General features: G+C 41.0%; 1 protein-coding gene across 3 annotated transcripts; it reads right to left on the reverse strand.

Annotated features, from left to right (window-relative positions):
* On the reverse strand, nt 1-23,372 carry gopc (golgi-associated PDZ and coiled-coil motif containing). Of its 3 annotated transcripts, XM_082504766.1 has the most exons (9): nt 22,808-23,372; nt 19,361-19,525; nt 14,969-14,992; nt 7,059-7,234; nt 4,483-4,648; nt 4,305-4,400; nt 2,260-2,424; nt 2,021-2,186; nt 1-1,502 (listed from the first exon to the last, which is right to left on the reverse strand). In XM_082504766.1, exons 1-9 carry the CDS (start codon nt 23,066-23,068, stop codon nt 1,387-1,389), a joined length of 1,335 nt encoding a protein of 444 aa, XP_082360892.1. In that variant the 5' UTR covers nt 23,069-23,372; the 3' UTR covers nt 1-1,386. The 3 variants fall into 3 exon arrangements, with proteins under 3 accessions (XP_082360892.1, XP_082360894.1, XP_082360893.1); XM_082504768.1 differs by lacking the exon at nt 14,969-14,992 and having other exon boundaries at nt 7,059-7,228; XM_082504767.1 differs by lacking the exon at nt 14,969-14,992 and having other exon boundaries at nt 22,808-23,370.
* Between the last annotated feature and the right edge of the window lie 3,237 nt (nt 23,373-26,609).

Genomic DNA, 26,609 nt, shown 5'->3' on the forward strand with positions numbered 1-26,609 from the left:
CACACTGACAGCGTCCATTTAATCAAGAAAATTATGGTTTTTTGTTTTAGGTCATGGAACAGTAATATTTAATGTTTACATGATTCTGAAGTTTCAACATTTGAAGTACAGCTGCAGCAATAAAATCATTTTTATACATTTTCTGCAACATTGATCACTCATCTTATTGGCAAGTGTTGCATTTTATTACGACTCACCATCCTCCTCATTTGATAACATCTCTATAAGAACAGGGATCATTCAGTGCTTTTGATGCGAGCCTGCACTGTAGCAGAGAGCCTTACCTACAGAGCTCAGGGAGTCTGCAGCAGCAGTTTCCCCTTTATAAATACGGATAAATATACTCATTTATCTTTTACTATTTTAAGTATGAATGATCAAACATTTTTGTGATGTCTGCGGTTTTCACGTTTACAGTTGTTTGAGTCTTTACTGCTGAAGAACGCTTAATATATTATTATTTTGTGTACACTGATTGTATTTGATTTGTCTTTTGCACACGTTTTGTAAGCCTGCTAACGCGAGATGGGAAAATATGTTTTGGACTTTTTTTGAATGCTTTCAATTATGTCAAAGATAAAAACAAGACTGGAACCAAGACAATAAAAAAAAAAAAAAAAGACTGACCTGAATGCATAACATAACATTGAGAGTGTTTAGACAGTGTTGTTCATGGGGGTGGGATTAACTTACTTCTGTTTCTTTGGGCCATAATAATAATATTAACAGTAGTAAGAAATAAGAAGAATGTATTGAACTAAATATCTCTGCACAGTGGTGAGGCCTGTTGGTCAGGGGCTGAGATAAAAACAGTTTGCAAGTTTGTTGTATTTTATTACATTGTGAGGAACACCTCATAAAGTACATGTGGCACAACAGAAGCAATAATGAAATATAATGAACAGCGATAGACAAATCAACAGGGAACCCAAAGAATTGTATTCAATTACAAAGTGTTATTTTTGTAACATAGTCGTGTTAAAATATTCGGGTGGGATAATCATATATAAAATTATTCTTTAACATCTCATTTGGATGAACATGAACGGATTAGATCTGAGAAGTTTGGTAACAGATTCTTTGAGGAGTAACTATACAAAGTAAAGCAAAACAAGTGTCTCCACTAAACACCTCCACGATAACTTGGTGACATCCATCACCTGCATTATTATCCTGTATATCACCAAGTTTATCAGAGTCCAGCATCACTCCCTTCTGCACATACCTCCACTTTAAGAATATGGACTTTAAAACCCAAAAATCATTGTTGCATGACCAGAAAATTACATCACTCCAAGGAGAAAAGGGAAAACAGATGTTCCCCTTTTCACAGGATTGTCACTGAATTTCATTTCAGTTCTTTTCCTTTCCACATTCCAGCAGCTTCTAGGAAGAGCAGTCAGTTTCTGGTGGCTTTGAAGGAGTTTCCCCTGAAGGTGTCTCACTGGACATCCCAGTATCTCCAGACTCTGCTCCATTGCTCAGTGATAACTTCTCCAGTGCTAAAGGATGGACACAGAGACAATAAGCAAACTCATCCTCATCGTCAATTAAAAGCAACCTGGACAACCAGCAGCAGATCTTCTCCTGTTCTCTATCCTGTTTCCAAACCACTTCAGAAAACTCATCTCTTCACCCTGGCCTTTGACACCTTGTGAGATGTTGCTTTTTAGCTCATTCTATGTTGTTTTTTTAATATAGGGCTGTTTCAATTTGTATGTATTATGTGTAGTATGTGTTTATGTGTATTATGTGTCTGGCTCTCTGTGCAGTTACATCCCATATCGTAGCTGAAGGGGGACTACAAGTCAAGTGGAAATGTGTTATCAGAATTTTTATATATAAAACAAAAGAAACTAAAACAACAACGATGATTTTTCTGAAAAACAGAAAACCCGCAAAATCCAATTTTCCAACATGCACCCGCTTCTACAAAGGTGAAGGTATAAACAGTGCACACCTTCACATATGGACAAAGTCTGTTAAAAGCTCTTTCATTGATCTGCAGATTTCTTCGTACCTTGAAGTGATGCTGAACGGTTGCTAGGTGGTGCTGTGATGCTGTCATCCAGTTCATCTAGGTAGAGTCTGTAGCGATGGCCGCTGTCATCCTCGTACTCCACATTCTCATCATCGCTGTCCACTTCAGGAGCCACATACACGACCTCGAACTCTATCTGTCCTCGCTGACACAGACACAAAGAATTAACCACAAACAGCGATATGCAGGGAGCACGTGTATGTGCGTGCCAGTGTTACCTGCTGAGAGAGAATGGTGACAGCTTCCTTATGTTTGGCATCTCGCAAATTGATGCTGTTGACAGCAAGGATGGCATCTCCAACATGCAGCCCTCCACATCTGTCTGCGGGCTGACTGGGATGGATCTCTGAAATTAAAATGGGAACGCCGTGCTCCTTCCCACCCTGAGAAAGTGAGGCCGAAGGAATGAAATGAGTTGAAAGCAGCTTTAATGCACTATGTCATAATGACACAGATGAACAGCACTATCAGACTGTGTTCTAATGGCGCTTCCATTTCTAAAAGCGATATCACGCAATTGGCTCTTTGAACTCTGGCTGTTACACAACAACTTGTTAATGATATGACACATTGCTCACTACAAAGGTGTATTTCAATTAAATTTCATTTATTTATATACTGCCAAATCACAACAGAAATCACCTCAATGCTCTTTATATTGTAACCTTCATCCTACAATAATCAAACAACCATCTGAACAAGCACTTGGTGACAGTGGGAAGTCAAACCTCCGGAGGTGAGAGTTGAAGATCTCCCAGACCGGGGCCTACGCCGCACATTCCCAGCTCACGTTTTGGTGCGGCAGGTCTGTCCACCATCCTCCCTCTCCACCTGACCCAACTCACCACTACATGGTGATCAGCTGACAGCTCCGCCCCCTCTTTATCAGTGTCCAGAACACCCGGCAGCAGATCTGATGGTACAAAATCGATCATCGACCTAGGGTGTCCTGGTGCCACATGCACTTATCGTCTTCATTATGGACAAACAGTGATTTGCACAGAAATCCAGTAACAAAGAACTGGTCGTTTCAGATCACCCAGGCTGTTCCTCCCAAACATACCAGATCTCACTGTCATTGCCCACATGAGTGTTGAAGTCTCCCAGTAGGAAGTCACCGGATGAAGCACCCACTCAATGACACCAAGACGGCTATCATTCACTGCATAAAAGCAAATGACATTTAGGACCCGTTCCCCAACCCAAAGGCACAGTGAAGCATCCCTATTGTCCACCAGAAAAACCCCAATGTACTGGCAGCAAGCGCGTGATTACAAGAACCCACCCCTGCCTGCCGCCACCCACCAGAACCCAAGCCGTGCGTTGAGGTTAGCTTGTCTATATCTAGCTGATTTTTCTCAACCTCACACACTAGCTTAGACTCCTTCCTCACCAGAGAGGTCACATTCCATTTAAGTAGCCAGCCTTGTTAGCTGGGGATTAGACAACCACGGCCTCTGCCCCTGAGTGCTGCTCGACACACATTGCACCAAACCCCTACCGCGCTAGGTCCTATGGGCTAAGGCCTGGCTACCAGATGGTATCCCTCTCCGTGACTAGCTACAGGATGGGTCCTCGGTAGCCCTATCTCAGGGCAGGGTACACTGGTCTCTTGGTCTTCTTTTATCCATTGGGGTGGACTGAGTGGCTCGTCATCTGGCCCCAGGGCCACTTTGCACTGGACTCAATGCCTCTTTGGATGGGATCTTCCAAAGTCAAGTGTGAGTTGCTGAGAACATTTTTGGCTGAGGTCACAGACATTGTGAATAATCCACCACTGTTACCTGTGTTCAGTGAACCCACAGATACTTGCACTCTCATTGAGGCTTCATTGCTTACTCAAAAAGTAAGTAGAAAGTGGGTCCATGTCCGACTCCAGTTGGAAAGTTTGGACATACATACTTATTGAAACAGCCTTAGACAAAGTGGACATCTAACCAACTGAAGCTTAAACAAGGATGATAGTGCTTCTTAAAGACAAAGAGAATGCAAGGTGCAAGTAAATGTCACCCCCAAGAAATTGGAGGAGATGGTCCTGCTCATTACCACTGATGACCGAAATATGCTTTGACCGCATCATCTTAGTAGATGAAAACCCCCTAGCTTCAGATGGGGAGTGAACAGAGAACAGAACCTCGATACTCGATACGATAAAGCGCTATACAAATACAGGCCATTTACCATTTACCATTTTACTTAAGTAAGGTTTGATCCAAACATGGCCAGCTGCTGATTAAAAAGATAAAATACTGAGACTTCTTACTGTAATGGAAATTCCTAGACCCTCATGATCCTCTTTGACCAGCACAACCTTTCGGATAGGGCCAACTCCCTGGGTTTTCTTCAGCATGTCTGGATCCTGTAATTACACACAAAAACAACTTTTGGACGCAGAACTAAAGGTACCAACAGCTTTCACTACTTTGTAGTTTTACACTCACATGTCCCACAGGAGAGGGAAGAGGTCTCTTTGGGTCACTTCGACCTCTACATGCTCGGATCACAGTTTTATGGCGGTGAAGGTGAATTTCTGCCTCCAGTTGATTCCAGAGCTTGTCATGTGCTGGCCCTTTCATGTCACGACCCAGTAACTGTATCTGCTGCACCCTGAAAGACAAACCAAGCAAAGATCTAATTACTGTCTGTATGTGCCATTTAATATCTTACTGAAATATGTAAAACATTTGACATCTGTGACATCACTGGTCATAGGTAAGTATAATGCATGGATCACACATTTCAATTCAATATTATTTATATAGCGCCAAATTACAACAGCAGTCGCCTCAAGGCACTTTATATTGTAAGGTAAAGATCCTACAACAATACACACAGAGAAACCCCCAACAATCAAATGTTCCCCTCTGAGCAAGTGCTTGGTGAGAGTGGGAAGGAAAAACGCCCTTTGAACAGGGTGACATTTCTGGCAGAACTAGGCTCTTGCTGGGACGGGCAGCTTGCTGGTTGGGGTTGAGAGAAAGAAAACAGGACCAAATAAAATTAAAAAAACAAAACAAAACAAAAAAAACACACCGTGGAAAAGAACTAGAGATTAATATTGACAAGTGATTAAACACAGAGTGGTGAGTAAGAACAATGAGTGAGATTGGTAACTAAAGAAGAAGCACTCAGTGCACAATGGAAAGCCTCAAGCTGCCTAGACGTATTGCAGCATAACTAATGCTGGGCTTACACTGTGCGATTTTTGAGCCAATTTTGAGTCGTGCGACCGTTTTGGCGATCGGCCCGATTTTGGCCTGCATCGTGTAGTATACGTGGGGTAACGGGAAGCGATTAACTCCTCACGACCAGCTCCCGATCATCAATCGCGACCGTCGTGAGTGTGTCACTGCAGCTTCTCACACTGCGGACGCGCAAACACAAATGTCAGTGTAAAGACGGCGCATCACGGCAGTGCAGCGTGTGATCTGGACACAAGCGATGGAGGCACAACTTGTAGAACTTTGGAAAGCTCATCCGAGCCTTTTCGATGTGGCCTCACAAAATTATCACGACCACAACAACCGTGAAAATAGTCGGATCTACACTGCTGCTTAATCACAGCTGCCTGATTAATTTTTTTCATTAGCAATTTAGCAAAGTTGATGGTGGTGTGTGTGTGTGTGTGTGTGTGTGTGTGTGTGTGTGTGTGAGTGAGAGTGAAAGAAAGAGAGGGAGAGCGAGCGACAGAATTTCTGTTATAACCTTCATTTTATGGACGCACAGTGTGAGCACTCAGGTCGCATCAGAGCATCGGGCCGTATAGTGTGAGACCTGCATCGTGACCTACCAACTTCTAACCCCTGCGAGTCAATCGTGCAGTTTGAGCAGAAGCTGAATAACGCGACTGAAAAAAAAAAAATCGCACAGTGTAAGCCCAGCTTAAGGGAAGATTCAGGGTCACCTGATCCAGCCCTAACCCTAATTAGCTTTATCAACGAGGAAAGTTAGAAGCCTAATTTTAAAAGTGAAGAAGAGAGTGTCTGTGCCCCAAATCTTGGAGCTGGTTCCACAGAAGACGGGCCGGGAAACTTAAGGAGCTGCCTCTTATTATTGGTTTAGACACCATGTTTTTAAGTTTTTTTGGGGTCAAGTACAAAATCTCAGTTTTATCTGAAATTAGAAGCAGGAAATTCATTCAGGTCTTTATGTCTTTAAAAGATTCTTCCAATAAAGGCTCTGCCTTTCAACAATACTGCCTAAGGGAGGCATATCAAATGTAAACTTTATAGTTAAGCTTTCTGTCCCCATTTACACGAACAAATTGACTTAATAGAAAGATATGATTCAAACCACCGCAGCGGAGTGCCTTAATTCCTAGACTTTAAATAAACTAATCCTCTGCAGATGATTAGTTAGCTGTTTTACAATTACTCTTTAAAGGATTTTTGGTGAATGGGAGTTGAAGATTGGCTCGGCAAATGGTGTAAGTACTGCCACCTTAAAGGCCTGTCGTATGTAGCCCATTAACGGGGATAAACAGAGAGCAATACTCATCTACCCTTTGATGTTGCCTACTAATGAGAAGTGATTACTGTGCTACTGAAACAAGGTCCCCCAGAAGAGACCATTTCTCATTCAAATTTATTTTACACTAGAAACTTCACTTTGGTTTTCAGCAACATAGGTACAAAGACTGATAGACATACGTATAATAATTTCTTGTATTTGTTTATTATACTTGTGTATACATGTTATAGTGTGTGCTTTCCTCTTGCACAGGTCCAAACTGATATTTTAATCTCAACAAAACTGTCACCATTATCATGTTCTCAACATGATTACAGACTACACTAAACCCCATCATTTCACTCTTCTCACATTAGTCGTCACTTCCACTGCATGTAGTCTGTGCCACGTGCCTTCATGTGCATGACTTCCTAATTATTATACTAATTGCTTATTAGAATCATCATCATCATCATCATCATCATTATTATCATTATTAGAAGTTACCATAATAGTCTTAGCAAACCTAAACTTTGCACTAAAAATAGTTTGAACTTTAACGTCTTACCTGCCAGCCAGTTCCTTGTCCAAGTATTTAGCAGCCAGTCTGGCGCCGTAGACTTCGGCCTGCAGTACTGCCATGTGCCTGCGAAGGGCCTCGTTTTCTTTCTTATATAGTCTGGTTTCTGCCTCCATTTTTGCCTCTGCTAATTTCTCCTTCTTACTGGCCTCGAGCTCCTGTTCCTAGAACAAACACATACATTGTAAGTACAAAATATTAACCTATTTTTTTTTTAATGAATATTATGAAAATGTAATGTTAAATTTGCAAAAATTAATCATGATTAATTACAAATGTTATATGAGGAGGTTAAACTCTGATTTACATTCACATTAGTCTATGTAATTTTATGTAATTTGCAGAAAAATAACCATGAGAAAACTAGGTACACGGGGATAAACCACAGCTGACAGGCTGATCCCAATCTCACTAATAAATAGAAGACTCTTAATGTGGCATTTTTCAACAATTGTAAATTGAATCTATATCAAACTTTGGACTTGAGGGAGTATAGCACAGTGTTTGATAAGAGATTGCCTTATTGTTGAGGTTTTCAAACCTGTTGCTCATTGACAACTACTGTCCTCTGTTACCTTCCAGTTCAGGCACAATGCAGGCTGCGCTCTTTTGGATTTTTATTCCTGGCATGTGCTGGACCTGCTCGCCCAGTTTGGGGCTCACTGCAATGAGTTCTCCAGTTATCACTTGGTATCTATCACTACAGCCCACTTCCCCTGCTTATCCACCACTACTATGTCTGGCAGGATTTCTCAATATTATCCACTTCTTATATCCGCCAGTGGTACATACCATGGAGGAGCCACACTATCAGTTGTGGCTTGCTGATGAACTCATGGACCTTTGTGTTTTCATCCTGGACATTGGTTCTGGCACTCACTAGTCCTCAGCCACCTTCCATCCGCTTAGTATACAGTCTCAGGGTGCTGGACTTGGGGTAAGGCATCCTCCAAGTCTAGGTCACTAACGCTCACTAACGCATGATAAGACGCTTTCTTGTCTTGATGTCAGTGGCTTCTCTCTCTCTCTCAGGCCAGCTGATTATCCCAGCAGGGTATCTGACGACTGGCAGGTGCTGACTGCCTGGATCTTGATCTTGTACTCTCTGCATGTATTTGATGACTGCAGCTTTCCTAGCAGCCTCCCATTTGTCTGTGGAATTCCCAGGCACTTGTAGCTGTCCTCGATGTCTGCGATGTTGCCTTCTGGTAGTGGAATTCCCTCAGTTCTGACTACCTTCCCTCTCTTTGTTGCCATCCGACTACACTTCTCCAGTTCGAATAACACTCTGATGATGCTGTAGTGTAGATTCTAGTGATGTGGCTCAGTGAATCGATGTCTCGTTCACTCCTGGCACACACTTCCATGTAGAGGAGGTGGCTGACAATTGCTCCATTCCGTAGTTTGTCTGGTCTGGCTAAGGGAGTTCAGGCCTATGCAGAACAGCAGTAGTGACAGAGCATCTTCTTGTTTAATCTTGTACTTGATAATGACTTTTGCGATTGGCTTGAAGTTGGCCTCTAGTGTTGTTCGCCACATCCCCATTGAGTTCCTGACAAAGGCTCTTAGAGTCCTATTGATCTTGTACAATTGTAGGCATTCCAGGACCCATGTGTGAGGCACTGAGTAGTAGGCTTTCTTGTAGTCAATCCAGGCAGTGCACAGGTTGGTCAGTCTGGTCTTACAGTCTATCTACCAGGAGCTGGTGTTTTGCCCATCTGTCCTTTCTTTTCCCTGCTCAATGTGGTGCTGAGGCAGGTTACTGACCAGCAGTTGAACGGGATTGGCCCGTTTTCAGTTAGCCATTCTGGGTTTGTTTGGTCCATTAGCAGCTGACTCATTTGTTAGTTTGCTAGATGCTCATGGAGCACAGTTACAGTGGGGCAAAAAAGTATTTAGTCAGCCACCGATTGTGCAAGTTCCCCCACTTAAAATGATGACAGAGGTCAGTAATTTGCACCAGAGGTACACTGCAACTGTGAGAGACAGAATGTGAAAAAAAAATCCATGAATTCACATGGTAGGATTTGTAAAGAATTTATTCGTAAATTAGGGTGGAAAATAAGTATTTGGTCACCTCAAACAAGGAAAATCTCTGGCTCTCACAGACCTGTAACGTCTTCTGTAAGAAGCTTTTCTGTCCCCCACTCGTTACCTGTATGAATGGCACCTGTTTGAACTCATCATCTGTATAAAAGACACCGGTCCACAGCCTCAAACAGTCAGACTCCAAACTCCGCCATGGCCAAGACCAAAGAGCTTTCGAAGGACACCAGGAAAAGTATTGTAGACCTGCACCAGACTGGGAAGAGTGAATCTACAATAGGCAAGCAGCTTGGTGTGAAAAAATCAACTCATCAGAAAATGGAAGACATACAAGACCACTGATAATCTCCCTCGATCTGGGGCTCCACGCAAGATCTCATCCCGTGGGGTCAAAATGATCATGAGAATGGTGAGCAAAGATCCCAGAACCACACGGGGGGACCTGGTGAATGACCTGCAGAGAGCTGGGACCAAAGTAACAAAGGTCACCATCAGTAACACACTACAACGGCAGGGAATCAAATCCCGCAGTGCCAGACGTGTTCCGCTGCTGAAGCCAGTGCATGTCCAGGCCCGTCTGAAGTTTGCCAGAGAGCACATGGATGATACAGCAGAGGATTGGGTGAATGTCATGTGGTCAGATGAAACCAAAGTAGAACTTTTTGGTATAAACTCAACTCGTCGTGTTTGGAGAAAGAAGAATACTGAGTTGCATCCCAAGAACACCATACCTACTGTGAAGCATGGGGGTGGAAACATCATGCTATGGGGCTGTTTTTCTGCCAAGGGGACAGGACGACTGATCCGTGTTAAGGACAGAATGAATGGGGCCATGTATCGTGAGATTTTGAGCCAAAACCTCCTTCCATCAGTGAGAACTTTGAAGATGAAACGAGGCTGGGTCTTCCAACATGACAATGATCCAAAACACACCGCCTGGGCAACAAAGGAGTGGCTCCGTAAGAAGCATTTGAAAGTCCTGGAGTGGCCTAGCCAGTCTCCAGACCTCAACCCCATAGAAAATCTGTGGCAGGAGTTGAAAGTCCGTGTTGCTCGGCGACAGCCCCAAAACATCACTGCTCTCGAGAAGACCTGCATGGAGGAATGGGCCAAAATACCAGCTACTGTGTGTGCAAACCTGGTAAAGACCTATAGTAAACGTTTGACCTCTGTTATTGCCAACAAAGGTTATGTTACAAAGTATTGAGTTGTATTTTTGTTATTGACCAAATACTTATTTTCCACCCTGATTTACGAATAAATTCTTTACAAATCCTACCATGTGGATTCATGGATTTTTTTTTCACATTCTGTCTCTCACAGTTGAAGTGTACCTCTGGTGCAAATTACTGACCTCTGTCATCATTTTAGGTGGGGGAACTTGCACAATCGGTGGCTGACTAAATACTTTTTTTGCCCCACTGTAGCTTCTGTATGTTAGACTCCTGGTCCCCTCCCCAGTCGGACCAGGAGTGATATGTTCTCGTTAAATTTCTGGCTGTCTAAGTGGTGTCCAAAAAGTTATTAAACTTAGAACAAGATCTTCCACTCCAGCTTGTTAATGAGCCAAAGACCCAGACATGGTCTTAATTCATTCGAAAGCCTGATGGTTAGCCTTGTCCATGCAAGCTGGAAACCTCAAAAACAGTGTTATTTGTTGTTATCTATGGGCCTTACTCAGAGTTTCTATCTGACTTCTCAGATGTTTTGATTTGGTACTCAGCTCAGCTAAAATAATTAGTGGGGGTGATTTTTGCATTGATGTAGATATTAAAAATGACAGCCTCAACAAGGCCAATTATTAGAAATAAGTGTCTTCTTTCAAAAAATAAAAGAACGCACTCAACACTTAGTCTTACTCTAGATCTTATTATGATATATGGCAAAGCAAATGAACATTAACAGTATTCCCTGAACACCATTTTTTGTCTGATCATTTCTTAAATTTACAACAGTGGATTACACAGCAGTAATGAATTGATTTCATGACACTTGTTTATAGTGTCACAGCTTCACTGCATAAAATGCTGGATACTGTAGCTGCTCTGAAAAGGAAAACCTCAAATCAGAAGTACTTGACTCCTTGGTATAACTCTCAAACATGCACCTTAAAGTAGATAATTCATGGTCGGGAGAAGAAATGACATGTCACTAATTTAGAAGATCATCATTTAGCCTGAAAAAACTGGTCTTTACACTATTAAAAACAGTAGTTAAACCATTTTAACTACTTTAAAGTAGTTAAAATTGCCCATCACAGTACAGAAACTGCTTTAGTGAAGGTTACAAATGATCTTCTTATGGCCTCTGACAGTGGACTCATCTCTGTGCTCGTCCTGCTAGACCTCAGTGCTTGTCCTGCTAGACCTCAGTGCAGCATTCAATACAGTTGTCCATAATGTTTTATTACCGCTATTAGAACATGCTGCAGGTACTAAAAGTCCTATGCTGCAGTATTGTGAATCTCATCTGTATAATACACTCGAATTTCTTCATGTAAATGGAGAGACCTCTTCAAACACTAAGGTTAATTATGGAGTTCCACAGGGTTCAGTGCTAGGACCAATTCTGTTTATGTTTTACATGCTTCCCTTAGGCAGTATCATCAGAAGGCATAGCATATATTTTCACTGCTATGCAGATATCCAACTTTATCTATTCCTTATGCCAGATAACACATACCAATTAGTTAAACTGTGGGAATGTCTTAAAGACAAAGACGTGGATGATATTAGACTCCATCAGAGTATTATTGTGTGCAAATGTTAGATAGAAAGCAGAAAAAAGAAAAAGGCTATATAAAAACAGTTCATTTACCATTCCATTTGTGCAATATTAATTAAAAACATACTGTCTCAGAGTGACACTGAAAAACTAGTTCATGGACAACTATAATTCATTATTATCAGGATGTAGGGATGGGTACCGGTATCCGGTTCTGACATAAACGGTAGTAACCAGACCAAAAAGCGGTGCTTTATTTCGGTGTTTTGTTTTTTTTCCTGAGATATCATACACTAGCCAACCATTTTACCTTTCCAAGGATAGTAGGTGGGCCCAGGTACATATGTTCTTTTAGAGCAGAGCTACAGATTAAAAATGCCCAAGGCGAAGTGGTCAAAAGTCTGGCTGTACTTCACAGCAAAAGATGCAAACTCAGCAGCCTGCAACAAGTGCTTTAAGGTGATACTGTGCAAAGGAGGTAACACCTCGAAGCTGACAACGAACTTGGCGATGCATAGCGTTTTTTTAAAAGCTGAGAAATGCACCGTATTTGATAGCTTGCTGCGAGACCTCACACCGAGCACATCTACTGCGGGTGTGGTGCCTGTTATCGGACCCGGAGCAACATCCCCCAAAAACCCGAAGAGGAGAGTCCAGGCCGCTAGCCCTGCCGGTGCAGCAGAAATGATGACGGATGATGATGGCAGCAGCAGCCGTTCTTCTCTGCGTGAGTAGCTTAATGTTGTTCGTGTGTAATTTACGTTTAGTAGTTAACCACATTAATAAATTAATGCACGTAAGGTGAACTAGCAAACAGCGTTGTAGTTACATGCGGCTGTCTTCTTGTTTGATGGCAGATACTCCCTTCACCCTGGCCAAAAAGGCTAAAATGACCAAAGAAAAAGTGGAAAACAGCTAAACATGAGAGATTTTTGGACAAAGTTTGTGTTCTCCATTCTTTAAGCACCGGTTCGAGCACCGTTTAAGCACCGGCACCATTTCAAAAGTACCGGTTTGGCACCGGTATCGGATAAAACCTAAACGATACCCATTCCTATCAGGATGTTTTAAAAACTCGCTGGAAAGCTTTCAGCTCATCTAAAATGCTGCAGCAAGAGTACTGACAGGTACTAGACAGACAGCATATTTCTCTTACACTGGCTTTTCTTCAATCCAGGATCAAATTTAAAATCCTTCTCATCACATTAAAGATCTTGAATAATCAGGCCCCATCTTATAGTACTAACCTGATAGTACCACATGACCCCATTACAGCACTTCACTCTTAGACTGCAGGATTACTTGTGTCTCATAGGGTATTTAAAATTAGAACGTGAGGCAAAACCTTCATCTCCCACGCCTCTCGACTCGGCACCGTTTGCCATGGCTTTTTGGGTTTTCCATTAGGTTACAGTACCTGGTACCAGGTACTTTCTAAGTAGGTACTACAATGTTATCATTGTCACACTGCATGCCACTGATTGGTTGGTCAGCAGCATCACTCAATGAGTCATGAAAGTATCTTGATCACAAAAATTAAAACCACCATTTTTGAAACCTGGCAAGGGGGGAAATGGCTATAAAAAAAACAAAAAAAAACAATGCCGTGGTCCCCAAGTCTGATGAAAAGCCACACACTGAGCAGCAGGTATGTTCTTGCCTCGATGTCCACCTTTGTTGTCCACGCCCAGATGCGTTGCTATGACGACAAGCACGCACACTGGGTTGTAATGGAAAACCAGGTGATCCAAGTTAGCTCGTGGTGATCTGTGGCAAGTCAATTAGTAGGTACTAATAGAAAAGGGGCTTTAAACTGAACAGTTTTGAACTGGTTTATTCTCCTGGCTTCTATCTCTGGGTTACCTCGCCAAGCAGCTGCCCAAGGCTCTGAGTCTTTGCTTGACAGTTTCTAAGGCCTCAGGACAACTTGCAGCATTTCTTAGGTACCCCTTTTTGCAGTTCCAATAGTTGCCAAGTTTCCTTTGTGCTGCCTTGAGCTTGCCTTTCTCAGTGAAGAATACTGCTCCTTGTGGTTGTTCATCATGTAGCCAAGCATTTCAGTGATCACTGCTGCTGCGGTGTAGATCAGCCAGCTGCTTTCAATAACCGTCGCATTAGGAATTGTCCATAATGCTGCTTTCACATCTTTTAGAAGAACTTCAGAGTTTATTTCAGGTAGTCGTAGTAATTGGACATGGAGGGTCCAGGTTTCCAGCGTAGCCATGATCCTCCATCTCCTCAGGTCAGCTGCTCGCACCTCCAACGCATTCAACACACCAGCTGTTCTTGGGGCTTGGTGGGTGGGAATACCACAGGGACATACCACTTTAGGTGTTTACCCATGAGTGTCTATGATCAATCATGACAGTCTGTGATTTCTACAATGGATGTGAGACAAATCCTACTGTGAAAGTGACTAAAGGTCAAGCTGCAGGCCTGATAACGTCCCTGTCTGTGTACTAAAAGTGTGCCAATCGGCTAGTTGATGTTTTTACTTTATACAAGCAACTTTCACAAGAATGTGTTCCCACCTGTCTTAATACAGCCACTATTGTTACTATGCCACTAGATAACAATGCTGCTTATTGACTTGAGTATTTAACACATCTCCTAGCTAGAAGGGCACCTACACAGAAAGTAGTTTGCTTACAGCTTTGAAACTCACAGTTGATCACTGATTGCAGGCTTTGGTTCTTTGGCTAACTCTGATTTAGTTAACACCCTATCATATGTAAATCAACAAAAGCTTGCATTTTTCATTGGTAGTTAAGAACAGTTTAACTCGAGCCACTTTGATTGCATTGTCAGCAGTTATTTTAAGCATTGTCTCTGACCCTGATTCCCACACTCTGCAAATGGACACTGAACTTCCTCATAAACAAATGTTGAAAACGGCGCAGTCACACCACTTCTTTGACTTTAATTTTCGAAAGTCAAGCCCAACAACTGCATTTGCATTTTGAAGTATCCTTGGGCACATGATGCATGTAAAGAGTACAGAGTGTGTGTATGTATATATATATATATATATATATATATATATATATATATATATTTATTAAGTGTTAATGGTTGAAATGAGGCATGTAGCTACATTTTCTGGGAAAGACACCATTACACCGACTTACCAGCTCTTCTAAGGTTGGTGTAGGCTTTAAAGGAAAATATACAGAAAAAGAAAAGAAAAAAGTCTTTGATTAGAGAAAGTGGTACAAAAAGCATTAGAAAGGTTACAAAGCATCAGATATACAGCAGCAGACACCAACCTTGTACAATTTCAACCAGAAATTTAGATTCATCCCTCCATAAAATCTGTTTTATTTTTAGTCTAATTCTTGTATAATTTATCAGCATTTTCTCCAGCCAGCCTGCCTGAGATCATTTCTGAAAAGGCTTCAGTAAATAGTAGATGTATAAACTTAAGGATATGCATTTCTCACAGGTTAGTTTTAATCTGTTTAATTACTGTATGGGGGGCATGTGCAGTTTTTATTTAAGTTAAATATAATGTTTCTTTTACATCTAGTTTTAGTTTTTAATTGACTATAATAACCTTGCTCTGAACCAGGTCAACATCCGATCTGTGACCCCTTCAGCCCTGCATTTCTCCAACTACAGTCCTAAACCATTTATACTTTGTGTAAATTTTTTTAACATAAAGGGGCTAAAATAAGTATTGAACAATTTTATAAGTTAAGATATTTTTGATGGTCCCACTGACATGAAACTCTCACCAGATGTTGGTAAAAACCCATCCAGTCATCATATGCAAAGAAATCAAACCATAAATGACATTATGTGTAATAATGAGAAATGACAGAGGGAAATAGTATTGAACACACTTACTGAAATGTATTTAATACTTGGTCCAAAAAGCTTTGTTGGTGACAGCTTCAAGACACCTCCCGTATGGAGAAATTGCATTTCTGTGATTTTGGCTCCGTGGGCCACTTCCATTAACTCTGAGCTTTAGGTTTTTTTTCCTTATAGATTTTCAGTTGGATTCAGGTCAGCTGATTGGACCGGACCATTCTAACAGATTTATTTTCTTTCACTGAAACCACTTGACAGTTTCCTTTGGGGTGTGTTTTGGATCATTGACTTGCCTCCACCCTTAGATGGCAGCAGATTTTTTCAATCAGGAATGTCTACATTTTTCCACTCATCCTTCCTTCAATTATATGAAGCGTGCCAGTGTTTTATGCTGATAAACAGCCCTACATCATGATGTTTCCACCTCCAAACTTCACTCTGGCTATGGTGTTTTTGCGGCAGTGCCTTTTGACCTCCAAACATGGTGCATATTACTTTTAAGACTAAGCAACATGGCTGCTCCAGCCTGCACGCCAAATACCCTTGGGCAAGATACTAACCCCAAGTTGCTTGCCGGTGCATCCATAAAAAGTACTTAGAAAAAAACATAGAACAAAGTGTTTATATGAACGGTCAAATGAGGCAAGTCGTATAGAGCACTTTGAGTGCTCAGTTAAAGTGGAAAAGTGTTATTAGAAACAGTCCGACTGCTCTGCCCTCTGTAGTCATTTAGACATTTGAGCATCTGGTACTATCCCATCTCCTGGATCCCTGCAGTTTGCCTAAAGAGTCAATAGGTCCGTAGTCAATGCAGTTAACATGGCACTGCACTTCATCCTCCAGCATCTGGACTCTGCAGGAACCTATATCAGGCTAGTTTGTGGACTTGAGTTCCACTTTTAATGCCGTCCTCCCAGCTCTACTACAAGACAACTCTCACAGCCAAATGTTCCCGCTTACACCTGCAGAAGGATCACCGAATTACTGTCTAGGCAGGCATGTCTCACTTTCAACGCATCAGCACCTGTTCTCCTCAGGGCTCTGTACTTTTTCCTCGGCTCTTCTCCCTGTACACCAACATTTGAACCTCTTATTGCCAATCTGTCAAACTCCTTAAGTTTGCAAATGACAAACTCATCGGGCTCATCTCGGGTGGAGATGAATCTGCCTATAGGAGGGAGATGACAATTTCCTTGGAACCATCACCTCCCAGGACCTAAAGTTTGAGCTAAACATCAGCTCACTAACCAAGAAGGCACAGCAGAGGATGTACTTCCTGCATCGGTGGAAAAAAATACAAGCTGCCAAAGTCAATGATGATGCAGTTTTACTCCTCCATCATTTAATCTATCCTCACTTCCTCCATCACCATCTGGTACGCTACTGCCACTACCAAGCACAAAGGCAGACTGCAGCGTATCATCCGCTGCACTGAAGAGGTGACTGGCTGCAATCCTGTACACCCTCCAGGACACTGAATCAGGCAAAGAAGATTGCTGCAGGATGCTGTGGTCAATCACAACCAACACCTCACGCCACAAGGACAGTTTCTTTCCCCTGCTATGTTGGATTACTTAACAACACCCCTTCAATCCGCTTACTGCTCAGTTAACATGCTGCAGTAACAAATTTACTTACTCAGGTTTTATTACACACATGTTTTGTCTACATTGCACCCTTTAGATCTAGAGCATATTCTATTTCTGTACAATTAGTTTTGCACCATGACACCATTTTTGCTCTCTTTAGTGTCACTTGGGAAATAGTTTTTAAAATGCCAAATTTTCGCAGGGGAGTTAATAATTCTAGTCTTGGCATGTCCCAGCAGGAGGAGGCCCTGGGGCAGACCCAGGACAGGCTGGAGAGATTATATCTCTCAGCTGGCTAACGTTAGCCTCTGTGATAACTGATTCTTGTTGAGGGGTGTTATAGTCTAGCGTCACTTAGCAGACGTTAGTTGTCTCAGAGCCCAAAGACAACTGTTAGCAGGCTCAAGTCATCTAAGAGACCTCCATCAGCTTTGAAAGCACATGTGTGGACTTATTTTGGATTCAGAACAAAAGAAGGCAGTAAAGACTATGACAAGAGCTATGCAGTCTGTAAAATCTTCACCGCCAGAGTCAAATACTCGGGTAACACAACAAATTTACAAGTACATGTGTCTAGACACAATAGCGACGTAGGGTCAAATTCTAATTTTAAAATGAAATGAGGTGTTTAACGGACAATTAAAGAAGTTAACTTTTCGAAACTACCAGCAACTTCAACTCGTGCAACAAAAAAAGATAGCGCAGTCCGTACTTGTTTTTATTTGCAAAGACATGCGCCCTCTGAGTGCTGTGGAGAATAAATAATTTTGTAATATGATTAAAACACTGGAGCCCTGTTGCACTGTTCCCTCCCGACAACACTTCACGGACATACTCTGCCAAAGTTGTATCAAGAAGGCAAAGCGACAGTGCTGGACTGTCTCAGCTCAGCACAGACAGTTTCTTTGACATGCGACCCTTGGACTTCGAGAGCCACTGAATGGTAGGCCACTGTTACAGCACATCACAAAACTGATCAGTGGAACCGTCAGTCACACAGGTGAACAAATTCCCCTTTTCAGGTTGCACAAAAAGTGTTCTATTGATGGACACTGCAGAGCTGTACTTTCTTTTATTAGCACTTCATTTTAATAGCACTTTATATTGTCAGTGTTTACTCAGATGAATTCTTCATGCAATTTCATTTTTGATTTATATTTGTTTGTGTTAAGGTAACATAAAAAAGTGCTTCGTTTTGATGCTGCAGAGAGCATTTTTTGGATTAGTATTTTAAAAGTACTCAATAAGTACATCAACATTTCATTGTTTACTTTTTTCATGTTAAAGAAATAGTCGATATATCAGTAAAGCTGTTTTGTTTGTTTATTTGACATGGCTTCTGATAAGGCAGATGTTAATTTTTCTCCATTCATTTTGAACTTAAAGAGAGAGTGTTTTGTTTCCTCCAGTGAAATGTATCCCTCTATTTTAGTTGAGATAGCTCATGCCAAGCATTTAACAGTTTGGACTGTTTACTGTGAATTTTCCTACACTTAAATTCAGTCTTAATAAACACAAATAGTGTCTGGCTTTTAGTATCGCAATCTATCGTATGGTCTCCCCTGTATTGTGATACATATTGTATCGCTAGATTCTTGCCAATACACACCCCTAACGGAGATGTTTATTTCTGTTTTCCAGCAGAACTTGGCACCTGTCCACAGCACTGAAACTACTACAGTATGCTTACAGTGTTGTTATTCTGCTTGCCGGGGAGTGTTATTGTTGATTAAGACATTAGAAAGACAGAAAAACAGTAAGAAGACCTGGAGTAGAAAGACGAAAGGAGTAAACAGGAATGAAATTTCTCTTGAAATTGTAATGTTACCTCAAAGGAACATACGTGTCTTGGTCCGAGTACAAGAATGACATTGACTTTTTTAATTACAGGCGCATCACTAAGCTGTACACTGTAATGCTATGTCAGCAAGCATGTCTGATACACGTACCTAACGTCTTAGACTGAAAACAGAAGACTAGGTTGTCAGTGACAGTGTATTACTCAATGATTGTATAATAAATATGTCATCTTCACTCACTGCAGCCAATCAGTAACTCTGTTACTATTGTTAAATGATTACAAAGGCTGATTGACTGTATTACAGCCGTTCTCCCTACCAGTTTATCTTTGATGCTATCCGACTCCTCAGCTTGGCCTTGCTTGACATGAAGCTGCAGTTGGAGAGCATGAAGCTGCAGGAGCAAGTCGTGGACCTCCCTTTCTGCCACCACCCGTGCAGCTTTAGCTTCGGTCAACTCTGAGCGCAAGTCCACCAGCTGAGCCTAGAGTGAAAGGAAACAACAGAGGGATGGGGCACAGGAAGCAGATGTGTTAGGTGGTTTAAAGGGGCATGGGTCTCAGATCACAGCATCACTGTTTTCGTAGTTTGCAAAACCCAAATCTTACAGTACATACTTTTTTTTTCTTTGTAATTTATGAGTATTAATTATTAGTTACTGTGCGGAAACATTACGATCCCATAAATTTAGCACAACAATGTATTCATGTGGTATTCTAAAGGTCTTTAAAGAAAATAACATATTACATATCCAGGGCTCTAGAGTGCAATCAATTTGGTCGCAAATGCAGGCTAATTTCTCAATGGTGCTACTAAAAAAATCCCTGCGACCAGCTGTTCGAGTAAAAAACAAACAAAAAAAACAAAAAAAAAACCTCTGAAAGGCTCTGTGGCCAACAGCAGACAACATTATGCCCATATCATAAAGGTGCTGCTTAGAGTAGCTGAATGTGCTGCTGAAGCCCCGCAGCACCGACTCTGTGCTGCTGCTACCTTTTGCACTGGCGCACCTAAGAAAAAAAGTTAGGTGCACCAGTGCAACCATGGCAAAAAGTTAGTCTAGAGCCCTGATGTATTTGTTTATTAAAAGCTCTTTATCAAAAGATCTGCAGATGTGTCATTTAGTACTTGAATTAAAGAGGCGGAAAAGATGAAACACTGTTTCACACAAGCCAAGTCTGCCTGACCTTCAGGACATTAATTCATGGACAGACATTCTGTAGCAAAAACAGGGAGAACATGCCAACTCCAGACAGAAAAGGCGGTGACCTTCCTGCGCCTTCTGCTGTAACAGACGCACGTTGAGTAGGGGTGAGTTTCAATAATCAATTTTCCGATTAAAATTGATTTTGGCTTGAATAAAGCAATTCATAAAAATCCTGAATTGCTTTTTAAATATAAATGTATTTTGCCCGAAACGCCAGAATCTCAGGTTAAAGCTCACAAAACTATTTCAACAACCTCCAAACAGCTAAAACAGTAAATGAGTGCAGGTAAACGTATTCCGCACAAACATGTAAACACAAAGCGCAGACCTGACGCATCAAAATCAGTGAGATGTCAGCTTTCTCACCTGAAAGCCAACACCTCACAGCTTCTGCTGCGTCTGGTCGACGCTCTGTGTTTACGTCCTTTTTTTTGTGCTGGGTTCTGAAGCTGCTGTTTCATCACTCTCCAACCGAAACTGACTGAATCAGCAGCAAAAGAAGATCAAAACTAAGCTTTACATTCCGCTTCACTTAAACATAGTCATGATTTCCCTCTTACTTTTGCTGTTTTTCTTCCACCACGATAAAAAAAAAAAAAAAAAAAAAAAAAAAAAAAATCACACTTTTAAAAAATGCTTTTTAAAATTATGACAAATTGCAAAATGCCTCTGTGACTTTGCTCTGCTTCACGAGCAGGTTTTCTTCCGTTTTTGTTCTACTGCTGAATATTTTTAAGGTTAACTGATATAAAAAGCCAGGCCAGGAAAATCTCCTTCATGTTTTTCTGTGTTTTATCCTCAGTTACTTTGACACAAAGGCATCTGCTGTGATGCTTACACCTCTGATGACGTCTCAAAAGTGTCAGTACTGATAAATAAGATAAGATAACTCTTTATTGTCATTGCACAGTCATACATAGTACAGTAGTACAATGAAATTGGAAAACTGTCCTACGTTGGCACTACATATAACACAACACGACACAATATGACACATCACAACGCAACACAAACAACACAGTATATTAACTTAGTATAAAAAAAGAAGAATAAGTGTATGTGTATTGCACACTGTTATTATTGCACATTATGATCAGAATTATAATATTTCTGAGGAAAAATTTCCCCGATTCAAATCTAATTGAAATCGGTGGATCGAATCGAATCGGGACCTTGTGAATCAGAATCGAATCAATTCTAGAAATCAGTGATGATACCCAGCCCTATTGCTGAGCTAACAAAACTGTACAATCACAACATTTTTGTCAAAACACAAGTTATGTTTAGTCATTTTTCTCAGTGCATCTGTCCTGACCCCTCCTTGATCCACTTCTGTTCCACCACTGGAAAACATTTAGAAACAAGGTTCAAAGTCTAGGACAGAGGGTTGCTCCATCTGATAGATGGATGGCACAGTGTATATGCATTGTTTAACAAGTTTAACAGCTGGCAGGGTGAATCACCATGATAACAAGCTAAGCTGGAAGAAGCAGGGTTATCTCTAAGCAGGAAATACCACTGGTTCATGCGGATGTCACTCGCACCTGTATCACCTATTTAAACATTGTAAACATAAACATATAGCCCATAATGACAATATTCACAAATGGCAAAGCTTCTTTAGACATGACAACACACCCTAATTACACAGCAAACATTGCTGGGGAAATGCCAAGGAGTTCAGGTGCTGACTTAGTCTTTAAAGCCCCTCTCATTCAAAAGAAGCCTGGGGCCTGCCGACTTACAGACCGAGTCTGACAGCTTTGTGGAAACGTACGGAAGCTTTGAACAGCCTAAACAATAATATGTGTTGGAGCGGATTAGCCTGTTGCTTTAGGTTTGTATTGTTCAAAAATGTCTCAGGCTTTTAATCATGTCTTTATAGTGAGAGCCTTTTTGATTTGTCAAATTAGTAATGACAGGTCGTGTTCTTGAAACAAAAACACACAAATTATTATAATAATATTAATAAGAGAGACACAATACGGATAAGTGAATGACAGTGATAGTGTTTTTAGTTTTATGTTAACATTTACAGAAAAAAATGAAGGGCACTCCAGAAAACAAACGAGACATTACACCACACAATCCTGATTACATCTAAAGAAAAGATAATCATTGTCACTTTAAGGCCATGACGTAATAATCGAAAAATGCTGAAATTCATTTATTTATTTAAAAAAAACGTTAGCGCTACATAATTATAAAGGATATTTAATAAAGCGGTCAAAGACACCTGAGAACATGTTCTGTATCTAGAAGACAAATGAATGTGAAGTATGCTAACACCTATGTTGGTTTCAATGACCAAACGAAGGCTGCTGTGGATACCATAACCCATGTGATCACAGTTTACAGGTCGGTGCCACAGATGGATAGAAACCCTCAGAAGCACAGGGAGGACACCAAAACACAGGAGTGACTGAAGCCCTGAAAACACCAGTGCTGCTCTGTGGCATTAGTCACTCTGTTGAATCTTGAGTGGAGTCGGCGTGATCATTTCATTAACAGGAAACCCGCTTCCTAATATTAACCGCTCTTCTTAGACGAAATACTAACCTCTAGTTTATGGTTGAGCTGGAAGACAGTCTGAGTTTTATGACAGAGCTGAGCGAAACAAGAGCTGAGGCTGGTCATCTTCTGCCGACCCTCATACGTTATATCCACTTGATCTGGATCTATTTCTCCAAGCAACAGATCCACATCCACGAAAGCCTTATCAAATTCCTTCTCCAGCACTTCTAGCCATCGAAACATGGACATACTGGGGACAAGGCCCGAGTGCTGGCCCGATGGGGAGCATCCAGTCGAAGCAGACATGGTTAGAGCAAGGTAACGCTGATGTTAGCTTTGTGCTAACTTAAAAAATGATGACAAATTAATCTCTGTCAACACCGTTAAAATATCGCTGTAATGTGATGAACACTGTGTTGGTCCGTAGACTTAAAATTCCCGAAAGAAGCAACGTCTAACCAGAACGTCCCACATCAGATTCACGATTTCATCCAAGCAGCCACTACGCAGAAAGCGGCATACAAGAGACCTACGACTACTCCTTCCGCTACTGTGGAACTGTTCCCTGTGGGTGTTCTAGGAACTGCTATTGGACCTGTCGACGTCGTACCGGAAATACACGTTAACGCAGAGCTTGTTCCTGTTCTTACTTTCACAATTAAAGTCTTCTAATGCGAGGAATTTTGTATAAATAATTAAATAACATTATTTATGAATAATATAATTTTAGTAATCTCGGGGCTTTCGTGACATTTGCAAGTTTAATGACTTACTGTGTAGTGTTCCAGTAACACGTATTGTGTAGTTCTGGCTCACTAAATAACTGATGAGGATGTGCAGTTGTGCACTGAACAGGCTCTATCCATGAATGCAGTGCACAAAAAAGCATTATGGTGTATTGCTCGTAGGGATGGGAAGCTTCTGAAGCGCAGGTGTTAGAAAAACCAAGGCCACGGACCATTGTTCCCTCTAATTTTTCATGTGTCTGAGCGAACACACAAACTCCCTGAGCGGTCCCTTGGACCGCTGTGAGCAACAGTAGACGTGTGCACTGTGGTCACGCCAGCATCGAATCCATCCAAGTTACATGGCTTATTAAAATAATCCAATTACAGCATTTACAATTATGTTAGACTACTTTTAATTAACTGCTTTAGCCCACTTACAATGAAAAAAAAAATCTTGTTCATGACCTGTGTAGTATGTTAACACTATTGAAAGTAACTTAACTTGAAGTAAAAATAACTTGAACTCCAATTTTGAAAACACAACTTTCTTTTTCTTTTTTTTTTTATAAAGCCCTGACTTGTATTATGAGTAGGAGTCTGGCCTGGGAGAGAGTCCTGTAACCCTCTGTTTGCAAAATACAGTATATAATGACCAATATTGGGCAATTAATTATATAGTTACTTCTCCAAAAAAGTAACTGAGTTATGCAAGTTTTTTGCAGCTGTTTACCTAAAAATGCAGCCAAGGCGTTTTTGAAAAAAAAAATAAACATTTCAAACTATTTACAGAACAATCAGGTGTTCTGCATCAAATTTGATGCAACACAAATTATTTGTGCCACTCCAAAAATTATTTCTGTCCACTATGAGATAAAGGAGAAAAACACTCCTGTAACACCTGTAACATTCAGTGGTCGCCTCACTGTTCTGACACACACAACAAAACTATTGACTACACTACACACTAACTACACAAGATTTGCGCTAAACGTTGCAAATCTCTCACATCTTAAAACACTGCTATCACTCCTTAAACTTCCCCCCTTCCTAAACAACTAAATGCCATTTGGGGGGTGGTGTTGTTTTTGCTCACAGGCTTTCGAGCGTTTTCCTTATAAAACGCTGTTTTTACCGTTTCGTCCCGCAGTAAATATAAACAACGATAGTATTCAGGAAGAAAACCAAACATTGCATATATATATATATATATATATATATATATATATATATATATATATATATATATATATATATATATATATATATATATATTTTTTTTTAATCATAACTCTGGTTTTACGTGGCCTATCAACACAATTTAAAAACCTGGTATAAAGTCCACCTTTTCCGTCAATTGCTCCGTCTGTCCTGCTCACATCTCCAATGGTTGTACACGTTATCATTAACGTGGCTTCACTCCACATCAGCCACGCTGCTTTGCTAACTAAAACACCGGTGTCGGCACATAAGGACGCTGTCATAGCCTGTCAACGACGTTGATTAGCTGCGTATATACGAATGTGAATAACAATATTGCCTGGGCTATGGGATAAGGAACATTGCCACTGACCTTCACCCCAGTTTCGACAGGTACTGTACACCGGGCACCATTATTCCAATGTTTCACTAACCAGCACCCCCGCTATGTTTTTGCCGTGGATTGTGAAGCCCAATATGGATTATGCAAGCACTCAAACACTGGAATCTAAAGTGTAATCTGTGGCTTAAACTCACAACTGAATATCTCAACAAAAACCTCCTCTCTGCTTTCAATGAAAAAATAAAACAGCAGGAATTTTCAGCTCTTACTCCCTTTCATCAGAAAACTTTATTTGCTGCAATAAGTTACTTTATCATCACTATAACACATTACTCATATAACACCATAAAAATATATTTATACTGTTAAAAGAAATGTCAGAAAAACATCCATTAAATACAGGTGATCCCTTTTTTTCATTACCACTGACGCTTCTGCTGTAATAATCTCATAAAGAGCAGGAGTAATGCAGTTTCACTATGACCCAGTAAAACATCATGCCAGTGTTATAAGATACAGCATCCACGGCAGTATAAAGTAAAGTTTCTAGCACGAAGCTGAAACGAACACCTGGAAAGCTTCAAAATCAACCAAAAACAAAGCAGACTGATCTCACAACAGCTGGAAACATGTTTGGTTATTCCAACGAATATAGCAGACTCAGAATGATTTACTTTGTAAATTAAGTTACTGAAAGCAACAGGAATATTAAAAGAGAGAGAATTTTGCTGAAGTACATTGATCACTATAGTCACAGACTGCTTTCTTTAACAGTTCCAATATGTTTCTGGCCTCCTAAATATGTGTTGATCATAATTATTAACAGTCTGGTATAATAAGTAGCTTTGTTCGGAACTGTGCAGAGCTTGTCTGTGTCACTGTAGTGTATTGGTGTAGTGAAATTGTCCAGCAGATGTCACCATGGACACAGGTTGACTCTAGTTGAAACTAAGGGGTCATTCAACTTGTGCAGTTAGCTTCAAAGCATAACCCTACTTGAAAATTGGAAAAAAAAATGGAAATGTGCCAAGGATGATGTGTGCTCACAGTCAGCTGTTCTCATGTGTGGTGATTTCACTGATCCACTTCTGCACCTAGTGAAAATATCCTTTCATGGGATATAAAACTCTGACCATTGAGGGGATGTGCGCCAGTGATGTGCATCCTGCCCAGAATGCCAAGTGGCGAACCGCAAGACAATATCCTGAAGCATTGCTACTGGCCAGCATTTCTGCAACAGAAACTGTGGCACAGGCACCGTTTCAGGTCATCTCCCAAGTCAGAATTCCGAAAGAGATACTGACTGATTGGGGCACCTTGTTCATCCGTATGCAGTACCTACAAAAATGAGTCCAAGAAATGGCACCTGGTGAAGAGGCAACAGGATCATGAGCACCCAGGACTCACTCGTAGTGATGTAGTCCTCTGGAAGAGCATCTGCAGTGGAAACTGCATATAACCTTAATGTGGCAGGTTGCAATATAGTTGAACTAAACAGATTTATTGTCCGAAGGCCAAACAAAATGCACATTTATTTCCCCAATTGGACCATTGCAGCTTTTGCTATACTGGTCCACTT

Source organism: Aulonocara stuartgranti, assembly GCF_965226115.1.
Source record: "Aulonocara stuartgranti genome assembly, chromosome: 15".
NCBI lineage: Eukaryota > Metazoa > Chordata > Actinopteri > Cichliformes > Cichlidae > Aulonocara > Aulonocara stuartgranti.